Genomic DNA, 19,207 nt, shown 5'->3' on the forward strand with positions numbered 1-19,207 from the left:
CACCCCCTAGTTAAAGTAGTACTAATTTAGCTATATGACTTTGTGCCATAACACTCTTCTGCATAAAAATGTACTATTATCACAAGTATACCTTCCTGTCATCCCATCTAAACTCTGTTATTTTCCTCGTGCCTCCTCCCCTCCTTCATTTCTTTGAGCTGCTCTAAATCTGTATCTTAAAAAAAATTTATTCATATACAATCTGTTATTTTTAATAAAAGTAATTTGTAAATGATAAAACTGATGTCAAGGATGCCTGAATACTGGAGTTGCTTATGAATGAAATTGTCTGTAAATCCTGAAACAATGCAAATTATATCAGTGATGTCTGCATAATGAAGCTTTTCTCCTAGGGCCTTTGCTGAGAAAGGGCAGTGCTCAGTCAGACCTTCCCTGTAAGCAAATGTCAATAAATCATTTTTTATTTATTTATCCTTAGTTGACCAGGTTAGACCTGCTATGCCAGTAGCCTCTTTTTAGGGGAGATATGAGATGGAATTTATACTACTTCTATTACTAGTGGAAATGTCATCAGGGCATCTGAAAATTTCCCATGTTCTCTTCAGTAGTGCCATGGGATCTTTTAGATCTACTTGAGCTTCCAAAGGATGACTCACTGAGGAGTGTAGCAACCCCCTTATGCTGCACTACAGTGTCAGCAGTCAATGTACATGGTGTGGAAATAGAACCCACTACCCACAGTCTTCTGCCCCAAAGGCAAGTATCAAATAATAGTTTATTTTCAATTAATGGTTGCGTGCCTGTGTCTTAAGTGACAATTTCATTAAGGTGTTTTAAAAAAGTTGTCTAAGTAGCTGGCATGGAGGGAGGGTTGGGGGTCGGCTGAGGGTCCCACCAAAATGGTCCAAATTGGGCCTCACAGTTGCTGATGCCAGCCATAAGGTAAGGCTGTCTGAAATCAGATACCTGGCCTGATGCAAAGGTTTTCCAGTCTTTTGAGCCTAGTACATATTAATTTTTCACTGCATGCACTTGTTTGCTTACTAAGTGCAGTGGACATCAGTTGTACCTTGTTCTGTAAAATCACTACCCAGGTCGGTCTACAGGCTCAAACATAGAGCATCAGAGATTTCTCTGTGCTCAGCTACAGGCAGATGGAATCCTAAATCCAAGGGGCAAGTCAGATCGTAAGTTGCATTGTATTGTAGCAGGAGAAAAGTTTGGGACAACAAACTGATTCTTGAGGAGTAAAGGTAGAGATATGCATTTTGTAGTAACAAGCCTGGTAATTGAAAAAGTTTGAAAAAAAAAAAGGAAAAATATGTTAACATTTAAATATATCTGCATATAAGCAGTTTCTCCTCTTCTGTGGCTCTTTTGCTTCTCACCTCAACTTGATACTAATTAATGTTCAAAGATGCCAGTGGAGAGTATTTTTGTTAATAGCACAGTCCTGTGTTCTAAGAAGTATAACAAAAACAAGAATGTGGTATTATGTATGGACAAGCATCGTAGATTAACTCAGAGGGAAAAGAATACATCTGCGTTTACATATTAAGTGTCATTACTTCAAAGGACTGTTTTAGTTGTCACTTGTGTACTGGAATCTGTCTCAGTGGAAGTTAATTTGCTGACTTCACTGGGCTCTGCTGGTCAACTCCCAATTTGTTTCCTCACAACCTTTTCTGACCTGTAACCTCTCTCTCTCTTTTCAGACAGTACTATGAAATGCTGTATAACACTGCAGATGAACTGCTGAACCTTGTGGTGGATCAAGGAGTGAAGTATACTGAGCTGGAGTACCTGCAGGCATTGAGCCTGTTACACCGTAGTCAGCCTGGTGTCGGAGACCAAACTACTCAGAACATGAGACTGCAGCGTCTGAAGGAAATTATCTGTGAACAAGCAGCCATTAAGCAAGCCACTAAGGACAAAAAAATCACCACAGTTTAGCATCTCCACCCTTTATTTAATGAGTATCAGATAGTCATGGCAGCTGCAATACCAAAAGGTTACACAGGTGTTTGCCATAGCCACTCCAGCATATCAGATGCGCCATGACTCAAATTACACTATGCTTAAACACCTACAACTTGGTGATAGTAAAAGGCCTCTCAGTTCTTAAATTATGAATCCAAAAGTCATACCTGGCAACATTTTGTAATATCTTTGCATGTACTCCTACCCCCCTGTTCTTTGCCAGTGAACACACTGCTGCCCCTTTTCATAATGATGAGAATATGCTAAGCTTTTTCTGTGAGCTCATGTAAAAAAAGGGTTGACATGCTAACCAAAATATACAGAGGTTATAAATGTAATAAATTAATTTCAGTAATTAAAGTCGTTTGTGTACCTGATAAATAACTAGTTCCGGTATCATTAAGTGATGAAACTAATATTAACTACATTCAGCAACTCTTGTTAAGCATCAGGCTGGCTCAGTGTAATGTAGTCACAGACAATAAAAGTGAGTAATCCGGAATTTAAAAAGAAAAAGTAGAAAAGGCTTATAAAGGCAAAAAACTTATGATCTTTTCAACGAGTATAACTTTAAACTGCAAAGGGTGTAATAGCTGTACAAACAAAATTTGTTGTATATAAGTTTATTTTTAACAAGTGAACATGTTATAGGGATGCATATGATGATTTGCAATCTCGGAGTGGAATTATAAAAAAAAGACTTAACTTTTCCATTTCATGTTATTGTAATTTCTGGCATCATAATTAATCTCTAATAATTAATGTTATTGTTTAGTTATATCTGTAGGAATATTTCTGTTGTATACTGGAATATTCCCAGGAAAACTAGGAAAGTAATTTTAGTACTGCCGCTAGTCTTTGGTAATTTCATTGTACTTCGTGCATGCACATGGTTTATTTGTATGAATGAAGTTCTGATATTTTTTTTTTTAAAACATCTGGTAGCTCAGTAGGGTATGACAGTGTTCTGTCAGTTAATGAATTCTGTTCTGACTTTGTGAACAATCCATCATGTACTGTAATACTAATGACTGCGCTCTCCTTAATAACATTTTATACTCACCAGAAGCATATGAAAGCAAAGATGAGCAGATGTAGAATATCTGGATAATATATCTTAGATGAATGATGGGGCAACTCATAGAAATTTAGCATGCTAATGTAATTGTTCTTCTACAAGAAGGCTTTCTCTAGTATTCTAACTTCTTGTACACCAAACTTAGTTGTTTTCTTGTTTATAAAACAAATACTTTGCAAATGAGTATGTCTTGTGTTGAGGAAATGTAGATGATGACATTATTACACTGTTCCATATTCTGTTTGATCTGTGTTTAATAAGAGCAACATTAAACAGGTGGGGAGAAAATGGTTACCATTGGCTGAGGGGGCAAGCAAAATGGCAGGCACTGCTATTTTGAAAATTGTCACACAGCAGTAACGTGCTACATAAAAGTATAGTTGTCTTGTGAAGATAAAGTGTTTGTTCAGGTTAATGCTTTGTCCATATGGTAGGTGCACAATGCGTCTCTAACTTGTTATTTTTACCTGTATACTTTAAGTATTAACTTTTTGATTAAGGATGCTTGCAAAAGTGTCAAATGAAATTTCCCAAATCAAGTGTCAATCTAATGTAGAAGGATGTTGCATGTAGTTAGGCCTTTTTATATGTTGCGTATGCAGTCATCCTACTCATCTAACATCATAATAAAGGATTGTATATGTTTATCCTTATTTATACTCACTAGCAGGTACACCACAATTTTAATTTAATTAACTTTGACATTAAAGTGAAGTGTACAGCTGTTGTAGAAACAGCTAGATTCTTCTAAAAGAATTGATGTTTTACAGAATACAGGGCTTCCAGTACACACAGTATATTCTTAGCTTCTAATTCTTCTGAAAACATTTTTTTCTGTATTTTGTAGATGTTCTTCGTATTTCACTGTTGCAGTCATCAAATTTGGATAATCCCTGCCAGGGTAGCCCTCGGCTGGCCCGAATACCAGAGGCTTAGTATTTCTGCGTCAGTTGCTGTCACTTCAGGACTGACGTCATGTCGTCAGTAGTATAAAGTAAGGCAGCTGACGCCATTACATCAGTCTTTCTTGCTGTGGAGCCCGAAGCAGAAGCAGTTCACCCGAGTGCCGGTCGGCTGCTACCTGAGTTTCTTCTACCGAATTGAAGCTGAAGTCTTCTAAAGCTAAGTACCCCATTGGGGGTCCTTTTTTCTTGCACTAACCAATGTCAGAAAAAGTTAACAGTTGTCTCGCCTGTGGAAAGCAAATACCACACCGAGACTTTCATTCTTACTGCATCACTTGAAAACGTAAAGATAAAGACAGAGACAGACCGCACAGGTCCAAACCTACCGACGACCCTCTAGTTAAGCTAGTCGTCAGTTCTCCGGTCCTCAGTGAGTCGCTTTTGCAGCCCCTGATACCCGCTTCTGTGGATTCGCAGACTGCTACCGAGACTGTTTCAGAGTCCAGTATGCTGCAAATCTCTTCTTCGACTAAGCACAGACCCTTAGCCATCCCCCCAGTCCTGGATGTTGTGGAGGATGTTTTCCTGGAATCCAGTTTGACTCCTGATACTCTCCCTCCTGCACCCAGCAAACCAGACAGGTACTACAGAATCCCTAACGCACACAAATTTCCTTTTAAATATCCTACTGCTGACCCTGAGGTAGTTTCTCAAGGGCCTAAAGGAATTAAAGCAACCTCTACTAAGAATCCCACCCCCTCAGATAGGGATTCCCAAGCACTAGACAGATGGGGTAAAAAAATATACACCTCTGCTACTCTTGCTATCAGAGCACTAAATTGCCAGTTCCATATGCTAAACTTTCAGCAACATACCATGGAACTCCTCAAACAAAAAGTATCTTCCTTTCCTGCTTGTGCAAAATCTAAAGAGTTATAAGAGTTAATGCATTCAGCAAGTCAAGTAACTAAGCACACCTTGCACTGTGGTTTTGATGCCCTAGAAGCTTCTTGCAGGGCAGCAGTCACCGGTTCTGTCCTTAGAAGGCATGCATGACTTAAGGAACAGCCCTTGCCAGACCATGTTAAATCTAAATTGTTAGATGCCCTCTTGCACAAAGACAACTTATTTGGCACTAAGGCAGAGGAGGTCTTAAAAAAGTTGGAAGAAAAAGCTAAATCTATGCCGACAGTTAAGGATTTCTTACAGGTCCAACTGGCATTGTCCCACCAAGCACTGGTCCTTTCCTGCTTCCACCAAGCCAGTTCAGCCCAGACCCTGGGGAACCAGACCCCCCCCCAGACAGCAGCCGCAGGGAATGCAGAGATCTAAGCAGTGGACTACCTCCACTTCAAAACCAGGGAGTTCTAAGCCACCCCCTTATGGTAAGAATTCACAATGACTCGCCTCACCTACCCCCTCTACTCACCTTCACTTACCCCTAGGAGGAAAACTCTCCTTTCACGCAAGCACCTGGGCCACCATTACCAATGACAGCTGGGTTCTCAACATAGTGTCCCAGGGATACAAATTTTATCTCCACTCCCTTCCAACTCCAAATGTGTTCCCAGATCTACCTCCAAACCAGTGGGCAGAGGTGAAAACACAAGTCCTTTCCCTGCTCTCTATGAGGTCAGTAGAGCACATTCCTGCAGAACAGAAAGGCCAAGGTTTCTACTCCAGACCTTTTCTGGTACCCAGAAAAGAGGGCACCTGGCGCCCCCTCCTTGATCTGTCCATTCTAAACACCTTCCTGGTGATCCCAAAATTCAAAATGCTCACTCTCCAGCAGCTGCTACCCATGCTCTCCAGGGATACTTGGCTAGTCGCCCTAGACCTAAAAGAGGCCTACCTCCACATACTTATCAGGGAATCATGCAGGAAATATCTCCGTTTCAGGGTAGGATCTCAGCACTTTCAGTTCTCTGTGCTTCCCTTTGGCTTATCTACTGCTCTCAGAGTTTTCACAAAATGTCTGGCTCTGACCATTGCCTTTTGCAGACAAATGAATATCTAGATTTACCCATACTTAGATAACTGCCTAATTCAGGCAGACAGCCAGGAAAAGCTGCTCAAGCACCTGGCCTTTGCAAAGTCCCTACTAACCTCCCTAGGGTACACAATCAACAAAAAGAAATCCAAACAGGTACCCACCCAAAGGATTATATTCCTGGGAGCAAGCTTGGACACAGCATCCCAGATGGCATTCCTTACACCAGAAAAGCAAACTTTCTTGACAGCCTACTTCTCTCAACTAGCCACCAGACCCCAGCTAGCTGCAAGGAAAATCCTGCAAGCTCTGGGGTTCCTGGCATCTTGCATTCTACTCATTCCATATGCCAGACTGCATATGAGGAAACTTCAGTGGTACCTAAAAAGCCTTTGGTGTCAAGACCTGGAGACTCTTATACCTATAATACCTTGCCACAGAAAATATTTTCTTTGCTGGGCAACAGCATGCTCCCACAATAAGGGACTACCTTTCTCACCACCCCCCCGCCGCCCAGACCCTCACCACAGATGCATCACACTATGCCTGGGGTGCACATCTGAATGGCAGTTGAATACAGGGCCATTGGAACCCTCAGCAAATCCATCTGCACATCAGCCAAAAAAAGATGATAGCTGTCCAGCACGCCTTGATAGATTTCAAGCCCCTTCTCTCCCCAGGGGCTCTCCTGATCAAAAGAGACACTACTGTGATGTGGTGTATCAACAAGTAGGGAGAGACTCACTCCTACCCTGTATGCAGACTGGCCATGACCCTTTGGCACACAGCCGCTGCCATGCAACACCACCTGTCAGCACAATTCCTACCAGGTTCTCTCAACACTCTGGCAGACAACGTAAGCAGAAATCTTCTGGACCCACACAAGTGGCAGCTCAACAGAAGAACCCTAATAACTCAAAAATGGGGCACCCTGAAGGTCTACTGCTTTGCCTCACACACCAGCCATCAGCTCAGCAAGTTCTGCACCAGGGAGCATCACTGCATGGCTTGGAAACTGAATGCTCTGTCCTTCTCCGGGTCAGTCTGTCAGTCTATGCCTTTCCTCCACTACCTCTCATCTCCAGGGTACTGCTCAAAATAAAGGAGGAAAAACCAAGGACAATTCTTATAGCTCCAGACTGGCCTCTCCAGCACTGGTACCCCTTGCTACATAGCCTGTCCCCACTGCCACCATGGAATCTTCCTCAGATTCCAAACCTCCTGACCCAGAGGGAGGGAGAATTCATGCATCCCCAATTGCAGGCACTCAGTTTGGCAGCTTGGCTTATTCCCTAACTCCCGATCAATCTGCCAACCTTAGTAAACAGGTTTTAGATGTTATACATGAGACCAGTTGCCCTAGCACTAGAAAGTCTCATGCTGACAAATGGAAAAGGTTCTGCACCTGGATTCAGGCTAAGGGAGCTAATAATGCACAGTCCTCTCTCCCTCTCATCCTGGATTACTTAGCTGACCTTTCTTTTTCCTCTATTAAAATTCATGCCTCTGCTATCTCTGCTCATTTTCCCCCTGAGCAGCCCCTTTTTTCTCACCCTTTGATCAAACAGTTCCTAACGGGGACTAGCAGCTTGACACCACCCAGAAGAGCACCAACCCCAGCTTGGGACCTTAATTTTGTGTTGGAAAAGCTCACCCTGACCCCCCTTTGAACCAGCCTCTTCAGCTGAGCTAAAATTTCTCTCCTGGAAAACAGCTTTATTTCTGGCCATCACTTCAGCCAAAAGGGTCTCTGAGCTGCAAGCACTCATGGCTGTGGAACCCTTCATCATCTTCCATGCTGACAGGGTATCCCTCAGGACTAACCCATCCTTCATGCCCAAGGTGGTGTCCAGTGTGGCTCTCAACCAATCCATTCATTTGCCCACCTTTTTCCCTAACCCACAGAACAAGGGGGAAAGGATCCTGCACTTTCTGGATGTACACAGCTCAGATTCTGTCTAGACAGGACTAAATCCTTCAGAAAGTCTGATCAATTGCTAGTTAGCTTTGCTGCAGGGGCAGAAGGCAAAGCCATCTCCAAACAAACCATTTCCAAATGGATAGCACACAGCATCCATTTCTGCTACAAACAACATGGAAAGCCTCCCCCCAAGGAGGTCAGGACTCACTCCACCATAGCAGCTTTCCTCAGAGGAGTCCCCACCAGGGACATCCTGGAGGCTGCCTCCTGGACATCTGTTCACACCTTTACCAAACATTACCACCTGCCTATCTTCTCCAAATCCAGGGCAGGGTTTGCCTCTGTGGTCTTGCAAGACATCCTAGCTAGCCTCTGGTTTCCTTGACTGCCTCCACCCATGTCCTTAGCTTTGGGAATCAACCCAAATGTGATGACTGCAACAGTGAAACACGAACATAGTACAGTTGTGTACACTTACAATAAATGTAGATGTTCGAGTGTATTCACTGTTGCAGTCCTGGTTTCCCTCCCTCCATCCCCCTCTTCTTTCTTTTTCCTTACAAGGGACATATTGGCATTTACTTTCTACTGGTGGGGTTCTTCCACCAGAACCTGGCTTCCACTTGGGGGCTCCTGACAGGTTAGGGCAAGAAAAACTGATGTAATGACGTTGGCTGCCTTACTTTATACTTCTGACGACCTGGCGTCAGTCCTGAAGCGGCAGCAACCGACGCAGAAATACTTAATATCAGAATCTGAGATGCATCAAAACAAAAAAGGTATGCTCCTATTAGTATGTTTTGGAACTTGTATACAGAGCAGCATATGTATGTTTCGGTACAACTCTAGAGGCCTTGTCTAAGTTCACTTACATTTATTTTGCCTAGTAGAATTAATCTAAATGGATTTCACCGAAATGTGTATAATGGTTTTGCCTGTAATCTTAGAGTTATGGAAGATTTAAGTTTCTGATAAAACAAAAGTTCTTTTCAGGGTTAATGTGAGAATGCTCTCAGATTAAGTGACTTGCTCAGAGTCACACAAGTAGGCAAATGGAGGAGGAAGGAAACAAAGCTTGTACCCTTTTGGTGTGTGATAGTGCTATTTATTTCTTGGTAAGACACCTTTAAACATAGTGATGTTTGACTCTTATTGTAATCTAAACTGGGGTATATGTCATATATTCATATTCTGTGCTACTACAGATTGCATGCGTGTATGTTGAGTTAATATTGTTGGGACTTCTACAATGAAAAAGGCAAAGAAGAGATAGTAATTCTTAACTTGCATTCATAAAGACTATTTCCATGTACTGATGATGATTACATTTACTGCCTTTATCTCTCCCAAGGTCCGAATAGTCCTGCATAGCATTAAGTCCATTTCTAACAGTACACTTCTGTGTAGTATTACCTATCACGTGCATCCTGACTTTACATTAATTAATGTTATTCTTACCAGTTCAGTTGCATAGCACACGTAAGGCAGATTGCATTTCATCATTCTCTATGTATTTATTTACTATTTGGTAACCGGGTAAGTGGACTGGTCAATTGACCTTATTTCATCCCTGACCCAGGCTCCAAAATAGAAAAATATATAATACAGTAAAAAAAAAAAAATCAGTAACCAAATCTTACTTGTAATTGACACTGCAGTTTTAGCATTGTATGCAAATGTGTTAATGCATATATTCTTAGCCGATGTACATTCACAATGATCAGTTTATCAGTGTATGAATCTTTTTTTCTGATGTTAACATCTCCTAGAAGTCTTCAACAGCTGATTTTAACTTTTGCATTAATATATGTAGGCAGGCAGGTAGGGACATTGTTCTGAGCAACCTGCTGTTTATTTTTCATTACCTAACTTATTCTTCTTTAATATATATATATATATATATATATATATATATATATATATATATATATATATATATATATTATGGGTATATGCAGACTATTCATGCAGCAATCCACCTTCTTCAAAGTGGTCCTGCTGACATGTAATCCAGAATATTATAATGTCTATTATATTATTTGCTTGTGGGGGATCATACTTGAGACATTTAGAAAAATAACTAATTAGCCTTATCATACTTAATCAGCAGTTTATTTGTCTTTCTAACTGTAGGAAAACTGTCAGCTCTGTTCCTGTGACCTTACAGACAGACAGAGAGCTAATCAGGTCTGCAAACTTCCCAAACTAACTAGGTCTGTAAAATGTAGCTGTCTCCACATTGTTTAAACTGATAAATACTAAACTGCATGTGCAGAATTGTTTTGGCTCCATATTTGTAGATCTTGTTAAGCAGTTAATGTGTAATAATAATAAAGTGTTAACTGATTAATAACTTCTATAACCACAAACAATTGAGTTTTACATATATGATTAAAAAGCCATTTGGACTTCAGAAACGAAAAGTTAAATAGCTGCTTTCTGTTGTGCAGCCTTGTACATGGCCACACATCCTACATCTGTAGGAGTCTCAGTGAGGTGCGCATGGTCACTAATATTTGCATCTTAGAGGGAATGGTGATAAGTTATATCAGATGTTTCAGTAACAACTAGAGAACCTACCGCCTAAAGCATAGCTAGGATGGGGAGAAGCAGGCAGCCTCCCTGGGAGTAAAGTGTAAGGAGATGCTGATCGATAGGAAATGCAGTACTTGTATTCATTTTAGTAGCAGCATTTCTGAATTCCAGCACAGAAATTAATTACGAAACTGTATTTGTAGATTTTCGGACTGAAAAGCTTGAATGCCTCTCTTTGTGTGTGATATAAGTTGCGCAGTCTGTTTTCTACAGTATTAAAACGGAATGATTAAGCATGGATTGGGGAGAATGGACCTAGCTTCTCAATTGAGGAGTGCCAGATCGAGACTTTTTTTTTTTTGTTCCTCAACATACAGTTAAAGAGTACTAGATCAGGGACTGGCACTAGACATTGAATGAGCCAACTACAGTTCTGGCCCAATTGACCTGTGAGTTTTGGTGAAATCTTTTTTCTTCTGGTCCTCAGGATTGTCTGGTGTATTTTTTTAACCTATATTTGAGTTACTCCACTATGAAAATCCAAATAGCAATCGTTAATGCTTTAGATGGTCAACTATTTGCATGTCTAAGCAGGTTTTGCAAGAGGTCATCCATCTCTGACCCATGTTAAGACCCTAAACTTTCCTTGTGGTCTCTGAGTGTGTCATGATTCTAATTCAGAGATAGTCATGTCTTCTTTTTCATCTAAAATATCCATCTGCGTTTAACTTAATCTAGAAAGCAGTCCTTCTGTCTGCATCACATCACCAGAAAGATTTCTAAGATGCAATCTGCAGCACAAAAACGCCTATTTTTTACACAGGGTATAAGTCTCTTCTGATGTCAAAATGACATTTTCTTGTTAACACAGTTAAGGAATACTCATCTACAGGCATGAATGCTGCTTGTGCAAGTTACAGGAATGTATGCATGACACGTTTATACCATAATGAAGTGGTCTTGTATATGTGGCTTGGGTATGTATTCTGTACATAAGCTGTCCTGCAGGGCATCCGTATGTAAGTACTGATATAAAGGATTTGTACATTTCTCCCTTTTAGTCTTTTGCATTACCTGAGATATATTATAACATATTGTAGGCCCTTTGAGATTACAACAGTAATCAAGTTAAGTGAATACTCACTGTTTTTTTATATATTTTTGTAAGAGAATGTTGCAAACAAGTCTGTTTCTCCAAATTGCCTTCCTCCTTTGAATATGGATGCAATTGAAACCTACGTATATTTATTTACTGTGGGGAAGAGAGATTTATTATAGAGTATATCGTGTCTTATTATTTTATTTCACTACTTGAAGATCTGGTTTGAACAGGAAGAGGATTTGGGATTCGAGATGGGAAGCATGTTTATTTACCTGTGTACAAGGTGCATTGTGGTGGTTTACCTGAGTACAAGGTGCATTGTAATGGGCAAAGGAAAAGTGGCTCTTCTGGATGTCAATATTGATATTTGTATACTAGAAATAGGTGATTAGACAAGTGTCCCAATTATATTATGCTCTGTCACAAGAATCTTTAGCAAAGAGATGAGTATATGATAACCATATTGTGTGCATATTCACATAAGTTAAACTGCTGTTTAAAAGTCAAATTCCAATAGGAAAATACATAAACCATTCTTCAGTCTTTTTCTGTAATGTAAGCCCATAATTGCAATGTTTAATAATATAAACAGTTATCCATGAAGGGTTACAGACTTTTCAAGATGATGAGTATTAGACTTACGAACTCCTTAATTTATGTAATTTGTTATATTTTTGTATATCAGCTTTAACTGTTATTTTTAAAGAACACATTGTCTGGGGAGGAAGGAGTTATTTTTTAGGTGGAGATTTTTTTTATAGTACTTTCACATTGTCTTGAGTTTCACCTTTCCTATTAGTGATATTTTTAAAATTTTATCGGAAACCAGAAGTTACTTTCAAGTCCAGTTCAGAAGACTTTGTATGATTGATTTTACAGCTATATTGTGTCCGATCAGGATTTACTAAGACATGCGTAGAATGGGTGTGCCTTCGTTGAAGGTTGGGCGTCGAGCTGACACCTCAGCACCCGTAAAAAATCTACTGCCAATTATTAGCGGACCGGAGTTCCGCTGTGGCGACCCCTAACCGGGAAAAAGCCGAAAGAAGAACAAAACCTCTGCATTCAGGTTGACTGCTACATAGTGTGTGTACTAAAAATTATGTGACAGTGCAAATATGTTCAACTGATATAATTTCAGTCTATTAAAAATTTATCAACAACAAAGCCTATTTTTTTTCTACTGAGAGGTTCTTATATTGGTAGAAGATAGGGCCATGTCTACAGATAATGAGCATTTACACTAAGGTAACTGCTTTGATTGTATGAAATATATTTTATAAACTGCAATACTTTTAACATGCTAAGGTATTTTAGATGTGTTTTAAAATGACACATTCTTGGTATGCTTTGCCATCTATACCCATGTTCAGGAAATTGTTAATAAATTATTCAATAAAATTCTTTGTGATGTTTTCAAAAAATGTATATTGCGAGAAATGAGAAAATCATCTGTATTTCAGAATCCTCTATTTCAACTATATTTACAGTTTAATGTGTATAGCTTGAGTTGAGGACTAAACATTTTGTAACAAATTAAAGAAAATGAGAGGTAGTGTCATGCTGTCCAAAATGTTTGCATCATCAAAAGTGCATCAAATTTAACTAACATAATTATCACTGCTTGCTTTTATAATGTGCATGTGTTATCAGTAATAAATACAGTGTGTTAACATGAAAAATTGTCTTTTTTTCCATCCTTGGCTTGAGATAAAATTTGCTCTGTAAAGTCTGGAAACTTGGTTAAATTATTAATATTTTTATGAACCGTCATCCAAAACAAATCATTTCAAATGCATGGTATCTGATTAGAAATATGTATTAGATTTGATAACACAGCTGTCTTTCAGTCTGAAAGTGAAAGTTTAAAGTCAGATTTAAGGATCCTATTCTTGGTGCAATACTGAAGTGTCATGTAGGGAAAAGGAGCCATTGGTCTGCAGACTTTTTCTTTTGGATAATGAGAATTACAAAGTCTTAACTGATGTATTTTTACATGCTTCTTTTATTTGAATTGTTATGGAAATTTCTGATTGATCTTGGTCCATCTTATGTAACCAGCAAGAATAAGGCCATAGGCATTATAACCACTTAACAATTTAAACTTTCCCAGGCTGCTTTATACTGCCCCTCATTCCGCAATACAATACCATTATCATTCTGGAGTGAAATTTCAGCCTCCTCAAAGGCCACTCAAAGCACAGCGTGTCCATAGTCTGGAAAGCACCCCAATAACCAAGACAGTTTGCAGAGAGGTCATGAGCACTGGGGTAGTGGTTCCCTGCAGTTAGGCAGCAGATGTCTGCCTGCAGGTACTCAGCAGCAGTCCTGAGACCTAGCCTAACTGCTCCCCACTGTAAACAGTCAAGGTTGTGCCTAACTACCTGTCTATGTGGATGGTGCTAATCCTGAAACTGATCTACTGGGATCAGTGCACTACCCTAGTTAACAAGTAAATTAAAGATGATCACCTCATTCAACTGAGTGAGAATGATAACATCCAGGGGGTAGTAGAATACTTTTTTTTTTTTTGATTTCCTGATGCCCTGTCCTACTGGATGTCCCATTCTGTGAAAAGTAAATGCCACAAGTGGGGTAGTAAGCTTCATAAAGAAAAGAGTCACTTGAGAGGCCCCACTAGACCAAAAAAGATCTGGATACTACTCCTGGTTCCTTTTACTGCTACAAAAAATAACTTCAGGCCAGTGCATTTGCATCTACGAGAGAGCCAAACTGTTCTCATATTTGTGAAACTGGCTTGTAGCTGCCCCATGCATAACTCACTTAGTGTCGGTGAGGGAGTTTCTGTTCATATTCCCTGTGAATAACTGTGAATCCAGCAAAATTATTGCTGCAGCCTGCTTATCCATTAAAGTTTGTAGGTTTCTCACTAGACACGTAGTTATAAAAAGCAAGACTTTCAATGAACAAAGCTTGGGTCCTTCAAGCAAATATTTTTCTTCAGTCTTTCTCAACCATGGCTATTTCTGTGTTAATATCATGCTTCATGGTACAAGTAAAGGAGACCTCAGTCCTATGCTTTATGCTGAGAAGCTATGAAAGTATGGGAATGGGTGATGTCAGGTGACTATTTTCTGTCTGCCACTCATGCTACTGTGTTGGTGCCTGCAATTATCTCATGAGTGGTCCTTCTTTCTATTTGTGACATGGAAGGTCTTCCCAAATGGATAGTGGAAGTTATTTGAGAAGTATTAGTGTAGATACAATTTTTTTTCGGGAAATATAGCTAGGGAGTAGGATAAATTAAAGTGGAGTTTAAAAATAGGGTCGAAATAAAAGAACAAGAGATAAGGTTAAGAAGTAACAAAAAGTATTTAGTGACAGATGAAACGTAAAGTATTGCAGAATGGGGGAATCTCAGAGAACAAGAAGAGATGCAGCTGCGGACAGCCAGATAGAAAATAATGGACTACCTTGATAATTTGCATGAGTTTAGAAAGATTGCTAATAAGCAACTGTTTTTTTGATAATGACTCCAATGCACAAAAGCTTTTAGCACAACAGCTCAGGCAAAAGAAAGTTGAAAGGGTTGTTGCCAAGCCTAGGGAGCCTGTAACAAGGAATATAACCAGAGATCCTGTAGAGGTATTAGAAATATTTTTGAAATTTTATGAAAATCTGTATAAAGCAGACAAAAATGTGGAAGTCAGGAAAAAGTTCAAATGGAAATATTTATGGATGAATTAAATATGCCAAGGTTAGAGATAGGTGAGCCTTAATTACTAACAGTTGTGGTAGGGTCAGATAACATAAAAATGGTGATATATAGCCAGTGTACAAAAAAGTCTTCAGGAATAGATGGTATTCCTGTAGAAGTCTGGAAGCTAGAAGGAAAGAAAGTGATGAAGATCTGGAAGGTTTTGTTTAACAGTATTTTAAAAGGAGGAGAAGCACCAACATCCTGGAAGAAAGCTGTGGTGGTTGTAATATAATATCTAAAGATGGTTAAGACCCATGGCATCCAGCTTCATATAAGCCCATTTCGATTCTGAACCATTATTATAAAGTGTTCGTCTGTAATGGCTAAAAGAATAGCAAAAGTGATGCCAAAATGGATAGTCATGGATCAGTGTGGTTTTGTGGGGGGGAGGCAAACATTTCACAACATTAATAGAACAATTAGAACATGAAACAAATCCAAAAAGGATTAACGGTCAGCCACATAAAAAGTAAATTAGTAAAAAAATAAAAGACTGAACTGATAACTGAAGTTAAACGAATTTATTAAGTAAGGTTATCACTTTCACTACTATACCAGTCGCTTCATCAGACCAATAAAAACAGAATAAAATCAAACAATCTCATATTTTAAACAACAGCTTCACATTTAAAAACAACATTCGGCCAATTAAAAACCATTTACCATGTTTCTTAGTTACAGGATTACATCACCATTTGCAAGCAATCAGTAGAACTTTAAGAAATACACTGTGTTAAAAGAGTACTATCAAAGTGACATCACTACGTAACAAAGTTATTTCCCTTAAAGGAACAGTAACCTATCTAGTTTTCTTTCAGCATATCCAGATCCCTTTTAAACCCTTCTTCACTAGCATTCGGTCTGGATATGCACATACCTTGCCCTTTAACAACATTATCAGAAATATAACCAGGGTGCATACTCTACCTATGGAGCAGAAAATTCCTGACAGAATTCATAAGTACGTAACTTTTCTTCCATTGAGTTAAAACGATGTTGGCGTAGCTATTGACACGTGATGTGCCCAGAGCAACACCAGCCTTTTGTAAGTAGTAAATTCCATCAAGTGCAAAAACATTATTATCTAGCATGATCTCCATAAATAAACAGATCAAGTCAATAGTTTTCCGGTCATAGTCACTGCATTCAGTCAAGTAAGTTTTCATGAATTCTATCCCTTCATTATTAGAGATAACAGTAAAAAGTGACATCATGTCTAATGTGACTAATATACATTAACCTCCAATAGAATCACACTAGCATAGGAATAAAAATCCTGCAAAAAATTGAGTCTTTCAAAACTACTTCAGAACTATTAAGTACAGGTCTTGCATGTTTCTCCACATAAATAGAGAAAGGTTCCTTAGCTCAACCATTACTGGTTACTATTGGTCTAAAGGGAGGTTGTTCATCATCCTTATGTATTTTAGGAAGGCCCTGGACGATTGTAATTCTAGGATGTTCTACATTTAACTAATAAGATAGATCTAGAGTGATATACTGGCTCAGTAAACAATCCTGTATACTCATACTTATTCTGTAAATCATTTTCTCAATATCATTCAAGTTAATCACTTCATAGGTAGATTTATCTGTAAGCCTAAACTTAATGGTAGTATAATAATACAAACTGTCTAGGATTACAATAGGACCACCTTTATCAGCAGGTCTAATGACAATTTTATCATCATTTTGTAAATTACTTAACACCATTTTCTCAGAGTTAGTGAGATTAGCAAATGTTCTACCAGTTTGTTCACCACCTAAGGCTTGAAATAAGTCATTTTCATAGAGATTGCCGAAGGTCTCTAACAATGGATGGTTAAAGGATGTAAAGATGCTTGGCTTTTTAAATATATTCACATTCTGTATATCATTGCAAGGGAATGTATCACATTTCTAGTAAATCATTTTAAATCAAGTATAGTGTCCATTAAATCCGTACCTTGTGCAGGAATAAATGAAAGTCCTTTATTCAATGCAGATATTTCAGAATCAGTCAATATTCTTCCTGATAAATTCCACACTAAAGAGGTGAGATTGTTCTCCACTTCTTACTCAAAAGTTTTTATTATTTCTTCAAATGTAACAAATATCTTAACAAAAATTCCAAATATATTTAAACATCAAGAGAGAAGGGAAAAAAAAGAAAAAATCTATACATTGTTTACATTTGGCCTGAAATTACAATTATACAAGAACCTTTCTGATTCAACATATTTAGACAGAGTTTTAAGAAGAGTCAGAGTTAATTTTTAAGGTTTCAATAAGGGATAAAATCTTTCTCCACAGATTGTTGCGGTAAATCCTCATTTCTTTAATTTTGATTTCCAGTATCACTGTTTTGTTTAATAATGTTAAATATCCTTCAAAGGTAGGAGCAGAGTTGGATTTCCATTTCCTGGAGATGCAGTTTCTAGCAACAGCTAAGATTGTCCATAGTAAATACAAACTTTCTTTTTTTCATTTCTAAGTTTTCAGTTATATTCAGCAAAATTAAAACTTAAGTTAAAATAAATGAATCTGTAAATATGGCTTGTAAGAAGTTGATATCTTTCCAATATTTTTCAACAAAACTGCAATCATAAAAATGTGTATCAAGTCTGCTTTACAATTCTGTAAACCTCTCTAGCAAGTAGCATTGTTGGAAGAACAGAGATTGGCTAGTTTGTCAGGTGTATAAAATGCTCTATGCATAAATTTCCATGTGTAGATTCTCCAAAATTGTGTGTTAGATGTTAATTTAATTGAAAGCAACGTGTCAGTTTTGCTTTCTAAAGGTATATTTAATGAATGTTCTTTAGTAATGTAATTCCAAAATTTCTGTTGAAGACTAGCTTTATAGCTTATTAGAATTTTATATAATCTAGAGGTTGCATTTTACATATTATGATTATTATAAATAATTTCATTTAAATATTTTTTAAATTTAGGTTCATTCTTAAACGAAGAATTAATAATTATTCTGTATAGGTTTTGTGAATATGTTAATATATGTTGAAACATTAGCCAATCAGATGATAAATCATTTTTATTCATTATATACTGGACATCTGACACTTTTTGGTTGTTAATACACTGTTTCCAACATATGAATTTCTTTATTTCTCATGTATTAAAAACATTTTTATGAATCTTATTAAAGAAGTTTTTTGTGGTGCTGAAAGGTATTAGCTGATCTACCCAGATTTTAATATCTATATTACCATTAATACATTTTCTAAAATAATTGAAAATAGAATTTATAAAGTTTAGTATGTTTTATCATGTTCTCCGGTTCGATCCTCAGCTGGGTGCCTTCTGTGCGGAGTCTGCATGTCCTCCCTGTGGCCGCGTGGGTTTCCTCTGGGTACTCCGGTTTCCTTCCACATCCCAAAGACATGCTGTAGGTGGATTGGACACTCTAAATTGGCCCTAGGTGGGAGTGTGTGCCTTCTGTGGAAGGTTGGGTGCCAGGCTGGCAACTCGACACCGTAAAACTCCACTGCCAGTCATGAGCGGAAAAATGATCCGCTGTGGTGACCCCTAACCGGGAAAAGTCGAAAGAAGAAGAAGTATGTTTTATCATGTTATACTGTATGCTTATACACCAAATATGCCATAACTTATTGGATTGATCTGATAGCATAAAGTTTTTCAGTATAGGGTTATCATTTTGAAATATAATATAATGTAGTGATTTCCAGCTAGAAGTGTAGTTTAAATCTATCCAATTTATGATAATTTTGAAGACTGAAGCTTTTATATATGTTTCTATACCTGGGAAATTGATCCCTCCCTCCCTGTTCCCATGGTCTAATATGATGGGTATATATCATAAGGCAGTAAGCAATTGATTCTTTTCTATATGAATAACCAGTTATGCCCATATTTGTTATTCTATCTCATCTGTGTTTTGTGTTTAATTAGCTGAGTCTAAATCCACATACATCTTGTGTAATTTAATTTCTTTAGTTAGCACTAGCTTAAATAAAACAGCATTTCGTGTTGTAAAGGTTCTTCAATCTGCTGTTG

The 19,207-nt window shown here is 38.2% G+C and overlaps 1 protein-coding gene across 1 annotated transcript in view; it reads left to right on the forward strand.

The window, feature by feature from the left end:
* The window catches only part of EXOC4 (exocyst complex component 4), a gene marked incomplete in the record, with an annotated part of 4,032,161 nt that extends 4,028,220 nt beyond the window's left edge, over positions 1–3,941 (forward strand). Inside the window, 1 exon segment of the mRNA XM_044087318.1 lies at positions 1,677–3,941. Coding sequence (XP_043943253.1) covers positions 1,677–1,914 — 238 coding nt within the window.
* Positions 3,942–19,207: the final 15,266 nt, after the last annotated feature.

The sequence above is a fragment of the Protopterus annectens genome, chromosome 11.part0, assembly GCF_019279795.1.
Source record: "Protopterus annectens isolate FY-2018-M chromosome 11.part0, PAN1.0, whole genome shotgun sequence".
NCBI classification, from domain to species: Eukaryota; Metazoa; Chordata; order Ceratodontiformes; family Protopteridae; genus Protopterus; species Protopterus annectens.